The 14229-nt window shown below is 32.2% G+C and overlaps 1 protein-coding gene and 1 pseudogene across 1 annotated transcript; both read right to left on the reverse strand.

Annotated features, from left to right (window-relative positions):
* Positions 1-679: 679 nt before the first annotated feature.
* LOC132184970 (TMV resistance protein N-like) lies at positions 680-7386 on the reverse strand. Its single transcript, XM_059598776.1, has 4 exons — positions 6877-7386; positions 3773-4368; positions 3422-3606; positions 680-1136 (listed from the first exon to the last, which is right to left on the reverse strand). Exons 2-4 carry the CDS (start codon positions 4255-4257, stop codon positions 1096-1098), a joined length of 711 nt encoding a protein of 236 aa, XP_059454759.1. The 5' UTR covers positions 4258-4368; positions 6877-7386; the 3' UTR covers positions 680-1095.
* A 3651-nt stretch (positions 7387-11037) lies between these two features.
* LOC132185475 (disease resistance protein Roq1-like) lies at positions 11038-13789 on the reverse strand (annotated as a pseudogene).
* Positions 13790-14229: the final 440 nt, after the last annotated feature.

A 14229-nucleotide genomic window follows, 5' to 3' on the forward strand; every position in this document is an offset into this window, starting at 1 on the left:
AAAATTTATTTTTTGAAACGAAAATATTTTAATTTTTTTTTTAAAACGGAAATTTTTATTTAAAATTTATAAAAGAAAAAAGAAATTTTAAAAAAATAACAAAAAAACAAACGAAAATTTTTCAATTTTTATAAAAAAAAAATCGAAATTTTTTAATTTTTTTTCTAATAAAAATATTTTTTATTTTATTTTAAGTTTTTCCGGAAATTTTAGTATTTTTTTATAAAAAAAAAATTTACTGAGGGTAGTTTCGTCAATGAGGGGGACATTGACAATGTTTTGGTAATTTGGGGGGTACATTGTCATAATTGAAAGTTTAGGGGGGACATTGTCAATTGGGTGATAATTTGAGGGGGGCATGTGGACTTTACCCATATATATATATCTTCTCGGTTTCATTCTCCCCTTTTTTTTCAACCATTTTTTTTTTAATAATATCATATTGTCATATTACATAAACTATATATATATATATATTCTCGGTTTCATTCTCCCCTTTTTTTTCAACCATTTTTTTTTTTCAATAATATCATATTTTCATATTACATAAACTAGGATAAGGATTATCTTAATCCCGTATCAAAACAGAACTAGGTATGACAAATAAACCAAGATATCATATTCCTAAACTAGAACAAGAATATATGCATACTCGAATAAAGTTAAATAAAAACCCGTAACCAAACACACTTCTCCACAAAACAAACCTCTTGAAAATCTTGCGTGAGATGAAGCCCATAACAGCTTTTGATTTACAAATTTCAGAAACACAAATCTGAAATTCATCAAATTGGAAACTAAGGTCTCAATGTAGAAAAAAATAAAAATAAATGCAAAAGCACGAGGAGGTCGAGACATAATTTCTCTAAAAAATAATTGTACCTCAACTCCCTCCAATCCTTTGAGGAGGCTCCCGGGCATTCATACAAAATGGATGACAAAGATTCTAAAAGACATTCATGTCAATCAAGCAATCATAACTAATTAGCGAGAAAATTAAGCCCTCCTGAAAAGCTCGATCTAGGCGTAACCAGAAACAGTCTAAGCCTTTTCATCTTCTTGAAAGCCTCGGAACTCACACACGTCTTGTTTCCTTTAGGTAGATCTACCAATATGGCTTGAATTTTGTTTGTTCCCTAGTAAGAGCGTATCCAATAGCATTAGGTATTTTACATAGTGAAAAAATACAATTATTTACTTTAGCTATTGTTTTTTCACTACACACTCTAACAGATTATCTATTTCATTCTCTACTTGCTTTAAAATATTATTTCTCATTCTTTTTTTATTATATTATTGCCAACACTTAATTAAAGGGAAAAACAAACACATATATAGAAATTATTCATAAAAACAAAAATAAACACATATGAGGAACATTCATCTCACATGCAAGTACTAATTCTTAAAATTAATAACATAAATAATTTTTTTCATCCAACTGCAATTGATTTGTTTCCATCCTTGTGTTTCTATGCAATAATTTTTTTTTTTTGCATTAAATTTTTTCATCCAACTACAATTGATTTGTTTCCTCCGTGTGTTTCCATGAAATAAATTTTCTGCATTCAATTTTTTCATCCAACTGTGTGAAGAAATTTGTGAGCGAGAGAGATAAATTTTGTGTGAAGAAATTTTGTGTTTGAGAGAGAGACCTAGCAGATGTGAAGAGGTGTTCAGAAGAAATAAAAGATGTTGGGTGAAATAAAGAAACAATAAACAATATTTTATTAATCTAGTGTGCTACAGTTAATAACTCCAAATTGATATTCATTATAGCAATGTAGTTATTCTAGCTAATGGCAAGCTACTCTGTTGGAGTTAAAAAAAGAGCAATAATAGTTAAATATAGCTAATATTGGTCTTTTAACTAAGCTATTGGAGATTCTCTAAGGCAATCAATTAGTAGTGTGCCAACAAAATCAAAGCATAAAGTTCTCCATATTTTATTGCTTACTAGAATTATATATATAATACTTTGTAAAACAGAAAGAAACTTACATTCCATGTATCATCTTTTAATGTTTCTTTCCATTTTCAGATTTTCAAAATACGTAATTTTCTTTTACTAAAATTTTCCAAAGTGAGTGATCACCATCACACCATGTTCCAAAGGTCAAATATGTCTTCTTCTTCTTCTTCTTTTTAATATATATTTACCAATTACTCTTACCTAATAGAAAAACAAAATACTAAAAAACTATGTCTACGTTTGAAATAGAATAAAGGACAAGTTTGTATGATGATTTTACTTATTCTTAATTACAATCATTTTACTTATTTGATTTTTTTGTATATACATGTAGATATAGATATATGTATTATACATTATATATATATATACACATGTATGTGTATGTGTATGTGTATGTGTGCATAATTCTTTATCATTTTTTTACGAAGAAAAAAAGAAGTAAAATATTTTTCTAGTATGGTTAATTACTTGTGAAAAAGAAACAAATATAAAATTAAAAGAGTTTCTTGATGTGATTTCTTACCGTATTTTCCTCAAGGACGTGATGAACATCTTTATGAAACCACAATCTACTGCGTTTGTTAGGGTTTTCAGGTGATTCTAGTCGAACAATTTCTCTACCCATGTCTTGCAATAAGTCGTGCATACCCAATAGGTCGAATGAATCAATGGTTATAAGAGACTTCTCCATAAGCGTATCGATACCATCATCTGAGAAGAAATCACAACTATCTAGGTGTCTTTTAACATAATCTTTTGGCTTTCCTTTGAAAAAGCATGCAATGTCAAGAAAAATATTCTTCTCATTTGCATGCAATCCATCAAAACTTATTCTAAGTCTTTCTTGAATACTTTTGTGTGGAATGCTTTTGTACTTTTCTAATGCACTTTTCCATCGATGTATATCTTTACAATATAGATCCGAACCTAGCACTTCTAAAGCTAGTGGAAGGCCCCCAGCATACCTTATTGCAGATACCATTAGTTTTTGAAAATCATCAATAGGTTTGTCTCCTTTGAAAGCATTCCAACGAAAGAGCTCAAGAGCTTCGTTGCAATTCAATTCCTCCACCTTATATATTAGATCATCAACTACTCTATGATTAGTCAATACTTTCTTGTCTCTTGTCGTTATGATGATCCTACTTCCTAAACCAAACCAATCAACTTTTCCAGCCAATTTATCTAATTGGACCAATTTATCATCAACATCATCAAGAATAAGAAGTATCCTTTTAGAACAAAGTCTTTTCTTTATCATGGTAATTCCTGTATCAACATCGTCAACCATCACAATATGTCCTAGGATTTTCGAAAGAAGCGTATTTTGTAGTTTGATCATACCAGAATTTCGCTGAGAAGTTTCTCTAACGTTTGCAAGAAAACAACTACCTTCAAATTGAAAAGCAATCGAGTTGTAGATAGCTTTGGAAATAGTTGTCTTACCAATTCCACCGGCTCCTAAGATCCCAACCATGCGTGTATTATTCACCATTCCAATACTTAAAAGTGAGTTGATCTTCTGTACACGAGACTCTATTCCAATTGGATGATTGGCAACGTGTAAGTATGTGTGGTTCACGATTCTTGAGACATTCTGAATGATTTCGTCAATGAATTCAGCTTCATTCCTATCAAATACAAAAGATTATATTGAAACATTTAATGAGTTGAAATTTATATATATATATATATATAGAGAGAGAGAGAGAGAGAGAGAGAGATAAAGTATGTACATAAGTAATTGGATTGAGAAAAGAAAATCTACAACAAATGCACAAGAGTGATAAAAAATACCTATAATTCTTTGAATGCCACCCCGACAAATTGGCCACTTGTGTTAGGGTTGACTTCCATTTCTCCACTTTCTCATCATCATTGAACCTTTCTTTATGTTTAGCCAATGCTTCTCCATAACTATTTTTTTGATGCCGTACATCTGATGGGTCCACCTTGTAAAATACTGGTAGAACCGTTTGCCCCACTGTTTCAACAATCTTCATTAGCTCGTCCAAGCACCATTTGGATGATGCATAGGTTTGAGAGAATACAACGATTGAAATTCTTGACACCTCAATGGCTTTGAGAAGTGCTTGAGAAATCTCCTCTCCCCTTTTAAGCTCATCATCATCTATGAAGGCGTTGATTCCCTTCATACGCAAAGCATGGTATAAATGAGCAGTAAAATTGTCGCGAGTATCTTCGCCTCTAAAACTCAGGAACACATCATACGTCCACCAACGAGTGGAAGAAGAAGAGGAAGCGACTCCTTGGGAAGCCATGGAAGAAGGCTTCCTCTATGTATGCAAGACTACCACCTAGTAGCTAGAGATAGTTGCCTTGCAGTTGCAGAACCATTTTAACTCCGGAGTTAAACAGGATTAAAGTCGATGCTGTTTTGCATCATCAAAAGAAGATAAAATGCGTTAAAAGAAGGATGACAATCAATAAAGTAGCGTGGGAAAAGAAAGGGTAAGGAAGCTTCATGGCAACTTCTCTAAAGGGTATTTATCCTATTCCTATGCATTGAGATATAGCATTAGGAGCTACTTATTTTTTTTTAAAAAAAAAAAAAAAAAAAAAAAAAAAAATTGACTCTAAAAATCTATTTAATTGATTTAGTTAGTTAATTACTTCTTAAAATCATTAAACAACAAGCTCTTTAAATATTTCTCTAGTTCTATTTTATTAATGAAACTAACTTTTAGATCATTTGCATTAAAAATTTAAAAGAAGAATACGTATAAAAGAGAAAGAACATTACAAAATAAATAAGTTTCACTTTTGAGCTCTTTACATTTAAAAGGCATAAAATTAAATTTAACATTGAGTTAAGAGTTTGTATACATGACATTTTCTTTATGAATTTTGTTAATAAATTTTTTATAGAAAAGTCAAATGTGAATGCTCTTAAAATAAAAAAAAACTAAATTTGAGAAGTAAAATTTACTTTGTCAAATTTAGAGATTTACTTTAAAAGGAATCAAACATTATACTTTTTATACAATTTTTTTTTTTTTTTTAGTTAAATATATATTATTTTTATTAGTTCTAAACCAAATAAATTTTAAAAATTATTTAATTTATAAACTTTATAAATTTTAAAATGCATGGAGCATGTATGACAATAATTAAATATAAAATAAAGATAAAAGCTAATTGAATCAGTTTTTTTTATATAAATTTTATTAAATTTTTAAGAAAAAATTAAATATAAAGAGTCCATTCTATCTTACCATCAAAAAAAAAAAAAAAAAAAAAGGCGTTGGTGTGTCCCTACTCCCACGAGGAAGTTTTTGTCCAACCCACCCTTCTTTCACGCTCAAAGCCTTCAGTTTTGAGGTACGTTGTTGAATTTTAGTTCTCCGTGAAATTCACGTTGGACATTTGGACTTTCTCGGAAACCACTGTTTGTTTGGTAACCTTTTTATTCTTTCCCTTTTCATTTTCTTAACTTTTCTTAAAAAATAATTTCAAAATACTCTTCTTTTTTTTTATTTGTTATATTACATCAATAACTTTTTATTATTATTATTCAAATAAAAAAAATCAACTATAAAACAAAATTTTTATACTTTTACCTAAGAAAATTCAAAACTTTTTCTGTTTTATATAACATCAATCATTTTTTTTAAGGTGTTTTTTTGTGTTTTAATATGACATAAACGTGAAAAATATTTGGAATTTTTTTTGAGTGTCTTGTCTTTAAAGTTATATTTTGATTTTTGATTTTTTTTTTTTTTTTTAGAAAGGAAAAGAGAAAGTTGGAGCAGGTTAGCTGTAGCGTGGCATGGTATAACAAAATATATATATATATATATATATATATATATATATATATGAAAATTAGGCCACCGCCTTTGGTCCCTATTTTGTAAAGGCTCCATAAAAAAAAAAAAAATTAAAAAATTAAAAAACATAAAAAATAAATAAAGGCAAGAGAAAGTGAAAAGGCCTTCAAAAATAGTTAGAGGAGGTGAGAAGTAACATATGATGATTAATTAACTATTATGTGAAATACCTGATTTTTATTTGCTAAAAGTATTGAGTACAACTAGTATGATTAAATAGTACCTGAAGCAATGACAGCTTAGAAGAAAGTAGAATTTTGCAAAGACATGGGGCTTGTAATTGGCTTGTAATTATAAAGGGCGATGTCGCGAAAATTGTGCATGCTTTGCCATATAAGAGCCCTTGTTAGAGTTGGTATGGTCAATTGATGCACGAAACTAGAACCTCATTAAATGGTCTTCAATCATGGAAGCATATGAAACAGTCCATTTCTTAAAAACAATTCTTCACCAATCTCTAGAACAAGTGTGGATAAAGAATAATTATATTTTTATCGAAAGTATTATACTTGTTGATCAAGTTGATTCTCTTTGATTTATGAAAACTTGATGTTTCCTCTAAAAAAACATTAATTTTTTTTTTTTGTTCCTTTTTCACATCCGAATTATAATCTCATTGAGTTATATTATAATTTGTGAACACGAATGGTGCTATAACTTTAACTAAATATTTCTCAACCCAACAAACAAACACCTATTGAAAATCCACGGCCACCGAAAGTCAATGCAAAGACAACCCAGCAAGTGATTGTCTGATGAGCGAATCCATGGCCACCGAAACTCAAAGACATGTACAGCCAGACAACTAAATAGAGATTTCCTAAACAGAGGCATTCATGGATCAAATCAACAAAATCAGCCACAAAATCAACTACATAGCAAGAACCCACTCAAAGTGACGAGATCTTAAATCAACTCAGATTATTTCCAACTCAAATGAACAAAATAACAATAAAAATTTAGAAACAAAAGAATACCGTTGAAAAAAACGAAAAAAGAAAAAAAAGAATCCGTGGATTCTATATATGCAGAGAGAGAGAGGGGGGGTACCGAAGCAAGTGATCTGAGAATCCGTTGGCTGGAGGTCCAAGGTCAGCAGCGACGGAGCTGGAAGCGGTTCTATGAGGAGCTTGACGGAGGCGATTGGCTGATCGATTACGGTGAAGAATTCTTTGGGTGGCTCACGTTTGAGAGAGCGAGAGAGAAACGAAATCTCAAAGAATGATTTCTGTGAAGGCCGGCGCGAGACGTGGGCATAAACATGGAAAGTCAAGAGGATAAAACGCGTTAAAACATGGATAACATTCAATAAAGTAGCATGGAAAAGAAGGTTGAGGAAGCTTCATGGCAACTTCCCCGTATGCAATGGATGATTTTTCCATCGACATCAAGGCATCAATCATCAGTGGTCTATCCCTACTCCCACGAGGTAGTCGCAAAAAGGACCCTTCTCAATGCTCTCATCGCCAAGTTGACCGTCAATTCTTCCCTGAAATTTCTTTTCAATCGAAATACAAAAACACCTCTTAAAAAGTATTATCAAACTAAGTAATGCTAAAAGTCTTTTTATGTTCTTTAAAATTGAAATTTTTTTTAAAACTATTATAGGATTTGTGATAAATTACTATTTAACTTTAATACAATAGTGATTTTAAAAGTTACATTACTTTTTTAGGGACACAAGAAGAACACAAAGAAGACATTTTAAGTGGAAAAAAAACAGAAAAGTCTTCAACTGTGCTACATTTACAACCTATCAAACAGTCCAAAGAAAGAGATACTTATAAACAGAAATCAAAGGTAGTGTGTATATACCATATATAAACATATAAATACATTTAGGGTTAATCAGATTCTTGCCATTTCTAAAACCGTGTCATTAAAATGGCAAAAAGGAATAAACGCTTTATATGCTTAGTGAAAGACTCCAAAGAGAGACTGATCAAGGCATTATATGCATCTCAAGCACAAAACAATTATAATAAATGAAAATGGCAAGAAATAAATTTCTAAATGAAAATGTGCTTCACAATTGAACTAGATACTCGACGAGATCAAGTGATACATACACCACATCACACAAGGACAAACATAAACTCCTTTCCACATAGTCAGGATAAACATGGCTATCCATTCTAACAAACCGGCCTCCAGATATCACAGAAAATGGAGTTATGAAATGGATTAACTAAATTTATAAAAATAAAAATGTCATAAGCTAAAGCATGTAAGCAAAGAATGACAACATGACCAACTTCAGAGCCTCAGCAGCAACTCTAATGTGGCTTCACCTGCAAGGAACAGAGGAAATTGATGAGGTTTAGCCACTGTACATCTCTGCTAGCAAACCCAAAAAAGAATTTCTCAACAATGCTTATTCTTAAACAATGGCTTATTTTGAGCCATATTTTGTTTTGTAATGTACCTTCAATTCTCTTTTAGGATTACAACTTTTTTTTTTTTTTTTATATACATAAACATCATAAAACTTTAATTAGAGTTTAAGTGTGTTTTATTGTATGAGAGGAGCCGTCCTTTTGGGTAATTAAAGAGGAAAAGTGAGAGCTTGTAACCTAAAATTTTTCAACAGTTTATTGGTGAAACAAACACTCATCCTGGACTTAATTAAGCACTATTTGACGAACCACTTAAATCCTTGGTTTTTGTCCATTATTTTCCTTTATTTGCTACAACAATTTTCACCTGTTTTGCACGATATATATATATATATATATTAGATGCCATATTTATTTAGATAGGTGGACTTACTTCTCATTCATGCCCAATTAGAAGAAGCCAGCAAGAACCATATAGGTACCAAATGCCACCAATAAATAAGGATGAAAGATCTAAGCATTCAAAGCCAGGAAAGAACACATAGCTAGCTAGGTAGCGCAAAACCATATAGAAGACTGGTTTTTTTCTCTACACAAACTTGTCATAGTCAAATCTACAGAATATGACCCCCGTTTGTCAATTGCACCAAAAATTCAAAAAATAGCATGATCTGCTTCCAAACCAGGAAGAGTTGATCCACAATTAAGAGGGCGGGCAAATCGACAAGCAAATTCTAGAGCTGGGGTCCTTTGGGGAAAAAGAAAAAAAATGTAAAACGAACCTTCAAATTTGTGCATGATTGGAGAAAGCGACGCTGGCGATGTAACCTGTGTATTAGCCAAAGATGTCTTTTGGATTCCAAGCTTCCACATCATCGTCATGGGGTCCCTTTTTAAGTTGAATTCCATCTATTAAATCAATCGCCTTCTCTCGTTACAAGATGTACCAAATGGAATCCACAACTTTTGAAGTGCACTGGCTTTGGAACTTTAAATGTAACTCGCACACGATCAACACTTCGAAGCTTAAAATAATATTGTGGAACATCGAAACTTAGCCATACATAACTTGATTCCGGTATCCAATGACCTGCAATCTCGTCAACGATTGTACTACCGCTAGCAGTGATGATAATGTTACATGAAAATAAACGATCTGTTTCTACATCGTCTATTCCAACAAGAGCAGAGAAAGCAATTATTGTGAACTCCCCAAACATATCTGCAGCCTCATCAGTATCTATTTGACATTCATTACTATTTGAAACCATTTTCTGATAGTTGAACCAATCTGGAATCTTATTTCCCGAAACCAAACACTGAAAGTAACGATGCTTATCATAAAGTCTCTGTTACACAAATATGACAAATTTTCAGTGATACAACCTACAAATCAAGGCACACAGACTTGTATATGAGAGAGAATATCTTAATCCATCAAGGAAAGAAGTTACGTACCCTTAATGGACGAGCTATTGCCACAGTTTGCACATTCTGATAGGTTGAAGAAGGAGCACTACTGCCCACAGGGCCTCGTGCCAAATAAGTTGTTTCATCCCATACAAGTTCAAGCTCCGGTAACCACCATGTATTCATTAATTGAGATGTTTGTGGTTCTTCGAAAAATGTTTCCAATGACATGCACCCCTCTGCAAACACGTGTTTTATATTTGGTGGAAGTCCTAGAATTTTTCGAAGTTGCTTGCAATTATTCAAGTAAAGACTTGACAAGCAATCAAATCTTTCGATGCATGCAGGAATGGTAACAATAGCACTCCCCGATAGCTTTAAGACTGACAATGTGCTGGAGCAATTAAATATACTCAAGAAACTTGATTCTAATAGGACACAATCCCTTAGATACAATTCTCCCAGTCCTGGAAATACTATCGAGGGCAAGGATTGTCTGATCTCCCCCATTTTATTTAGAAACTTAACAAGTTTTGAACAATCACAGAGATTAAGTTTATTTAAATGTTGCAACTGAGAAATGCTACTTGGAAGATGCACAAGGTTTTTGTTACCTTGTAGATATAACTCTTCAAGCCCAATGAGGTACGCAATAGATGAAGGCAATTCTTTTATACCGGTGTTTGTAAAGAAGACGCATTCTAAACACTCTATCTGACACTCAATTTCAGGAAAGTAGTTAAGCCTTGAGCAATTTATAACACCAAGATATTTTAAAGATCTCAACTTGAGGCTTCTCGGAAAACTACTAAGGTTATAGCATTCCCTAAGACTCAAATTTACTAGCTTATCGTGAAATCCAACTGAATGGTGAATCTCCACTAAATTTGTACAATCATCAAGCAACAAATCCTCTAAATTTGGAATCCTTGAAACATTCGGGAATATTTTTAGGAATTCACAACCAGAGAAATTCATAATTTTCATGCTTTGAAAATTCTGTAAGAAAAAAATAAATAAATAAATTAGTTTGAAGGAAATTTACGACAAAATTTAAAGGAAGAAATTTTAAAATCAAGGGAAAATATGTCAAGACCCGTCCGTCATGCTTTCACACTTTTTGACATTGAAACCCCAATTTCTAGTTTGATGAATTTTTTACTTGTGCTTCAAGTATTTGTAAATCAAGAACTTTGTAAGTGTTTTCATCAAATAGATAACAAAAATTATATGAAAAATACACTTATTCCTCTCATACCAAAAACAAAAGGTGTGGCTGGCCGTGGTTGGGTGAAACCACCTAGCCCCGGTCGTGGCATTTGGTGAAGGTTGGGGCCGTGTGGCACAAAGCCCAGCGATGGCTGGGTAGGTGCTATCACCCAGCTACTTTATTTTAAAAACAAAATAATAATGTAAGCATAAATGTATTTTAATACCATTTATGTTATTTATTTTACGAAAAACACTAACTGCGGTCTTGATTTACAAATTTCCAAAGCACAATTCTAAAATTTATCAAATTAGAAACTTGGGTCTCAATGTCCAAAAAAAAAAAAAAAAGGGGCGGAAGCATGAGGGTGTCATGACATAATTTTCCTAAAACCAATAATTGTACCTTGATTTCCTTCAATTCCTTGAGAAGGCTATGAGGCATTCTTAAAACAATGAGGTTCTCTCCACGAAAATTAGACGGCAAAGATTCTAAAAGACAATTAGGCCAATCAATCACTCTTAACGTATTAGGAAGAAAATTGGGCCTCGTAGAAGAACGTGCATTAGGGGTAACCATAAGCAATCTTAAGTTTCTCATTTTCTCGAAGCCCTTTGAACTCAAGTCCACCATGTCTTCTCCTTCAGGCAAATCTACCAATATGCTTTGAATTTTGTTTGTTCCCTAGTAAGACAATGAATCAGTACAAGCTGGCAAAACTAAAGTATAAAGTTCTCCACGTTTTAGTACTTGCTAGAATTATAGCTTATATATTCTGTAAAAAGGACACAACATTACATTCCACCTATCTCTCTTTTAATGTTGCTTTTCATTGTGAGATTTTCAAAATAAGTAATTTTATTTTTGGTATAAAGATGTTCCAAAGTTGAGTGATCACAATGTTCGAAAGGTCAATATTTTGTACATCATTTTTTTTTTTTTTTCATATTTACCAATTACTCTTACCTATTAGAAAAACAAAACACTAAAAAAATATTGCCTACCTTTGAAATAGAATAAAGGACGACTACGTATGATGAATTTTATTTATTCTTATTTACAATCATTTTATTTGTTTGATTATTTTTAATATATGCGTGTGTATAAATCTTCATCTTTTTTTCACAAAAGGAAAAAAAGTGAAATATTTTTCAACTATGTTTACTTGTGAAAAAGAAACAAATATAAAATTAAAAGTCTCTTAATGTAACTACTTACCATATCATCCTCAAGGACTTGTCGAATATCTTCATGAAGCCATAACCTACTACGTTTACCAAGGTTGTCAAATGATTCTTGTCGAACAACTTCTCTACCCATGTCCCGCAATAAGTTGTGCATTTCCAAAACATTCCCATGAATGGTTATGAGAGACCTCTGTATAAGTACATCAATACCATCAATTGAGGAGTAATCAGAACTATCTAGCATTTTAATATCATCTGCACTCCACCTTCTTATGAAAAAACATGCAATGTCAAGAAAAATTTTCTTTTCATTTTCCTCCAATCCATCATAACTTATTCTAAGTTTTTCCAGAATTTCTTTTGGAGGAATGCTTTTGTACTTTGTCAAAGCACTTTTCCATTTACGCATATCTTTACCATGCAAATATGAACCTAGCACTTCTAAAGCTAGTGGAAGGCCCCCAACATAACTTATTGCATCTTCCACTAGTTTCAGAAAACCAGCAATAGGTTTGTCTCCTTCGAAAGCATTCCAACAAAAGAGCTCGAGAGCTTCTTTCCGGTCCAATTCCTTCACCTCATATGTTAGATCATCAACTACTCCATGCGAAGTCAATACTTTGCTGTCTCTTGTCGTTATGATGATCCTACTTCCTAAACCAAACCAACCAACTTCTCCAGCCAATTTATCTAATTGGGCCCGTTTACTACCCACATCATCAAGAATAAGGAGTATCCTTTTAGAACAAAGTCTTTTCTTTATCTTGATAATTCATTCGTCATCACTGTAAACCACCTCCTTAGGTCCTAGGATTTTCAAAAGAAATGTATTTTGTAGTTCGACCAAAGGAGTTTCTCTAACATTTGAAAGAAAACAACTACCTTCAAATCGAGAGGCAATTGAGTTGAAGATATCTTTGGCAATAGTTGTCTTACCAATTCCGCCGGCTCCTAAGATTCCTACCATGCGTACATCCTTCTTCTCATGAATACTTAAAAGTGAAATGATCTTTTGTGCACGAGACTCTATTCCAATTGGATGGTTGGCAACATGCAAGTATGTGTGATTCACGATTCTTGAGACCTCATGTACGAGTTCTTCAATAAATTTAGCTTCATTCCTATCAAATACAAAATATTAGAAACATTTAATCAGTTGAACTTTTCATATTAAAAAAAAAAAAAAAAAAAAAAATACAAGGAATGCACAAGATTGATAAAAAATACATGTAATTCTTTAAATGCCACCCCGACAAATTGGCCACTTGTGTTAGGACTGCCTTCCATTTCTCCACTTTCTCATCACCATTGAACCTTTTTGCATGTTTAGCCAATGCTTCTTCATAACTGTTCTTTTGATGCCGTACATCTGATGGGTCCACCTTGTAAAATATTGGTAGAACCTTTTGCCCCTCTGTTTCAACGATCTTCATTAGCTCGTCCAAGCACCATTTGGATGATGCATAGGTTTGAGAGAATACAATGATTGAAATTCTTGACTCCTCAATGGCTTCGAGAAGTGCTTGAGAAATCTCCTCTCCCCTTTTAAGCTCATTATCATCTATGAAGGTGTTGATTCCCTTTTGATACAAAGCTTTGTGTAGATGGGCAGTAAAATTGTCACGAGTATCGTCGCCTCTAAAACTCAGGAACACATCGTATGTCCACCGACGAGTGGAAGAAGAAGAGGAAGCGACTCCTTGGGAAGCCATGGAAGAAGGCTTCCTCTGTGTATGCAAGACTACCACCTAGTAGCTAGAGATAGTTGCGCCTTGCAGTTGCAGAACTAGTTTAACTCCGGAGTTAAACAGGATTAAAGTCAATGCTGCTTTGCATCATCAAAAGAAGATAAAACGCGTTAAAAGAAGGATGGCAATCAATAAAGTAGCGTGGGAAAAGAAAGGTTAAGGAAGCTTCATGGCAACTTCTCTAAAGGAGTCAAATGTGAATGCTCCTAAAATAAAAAACTAAATTTGAGAAGTAAAATTTACTTGTCAAATTTAAAAGGAATCAAACATTATACTTTTTATACATTTTTTTTAATTTTAGTTAAATATATATTATTTTTATTAGTTCTAAACCAAATAAATTTTAAAAATTATTTAATTTAAACTTTATAAATTTTGAAATGCATGGAGCATGTATGACAATAATTAAATATAAAATAAAGATAAAAGCTAATTAAATTAGTTTTTTTTAAAAAAAAAAAAAAAAATTGTTAATTTTTAAAGAAAAAATTAAATATAAAGAGTCCATTCTA

Source organism: Corylus avellana, chromosome ca6 (assembly GCF_901000735.1).
Source record: "Corylus avellana chromosome ca6, CavTom2PMs-1.0".
Classification (NCBI taxonomy): Eukaryota; Viridiplantae; Streptophyta; class Magnoliopsida; order Fagales; family Betulaceae; genus Corylus; species Corylus avellana.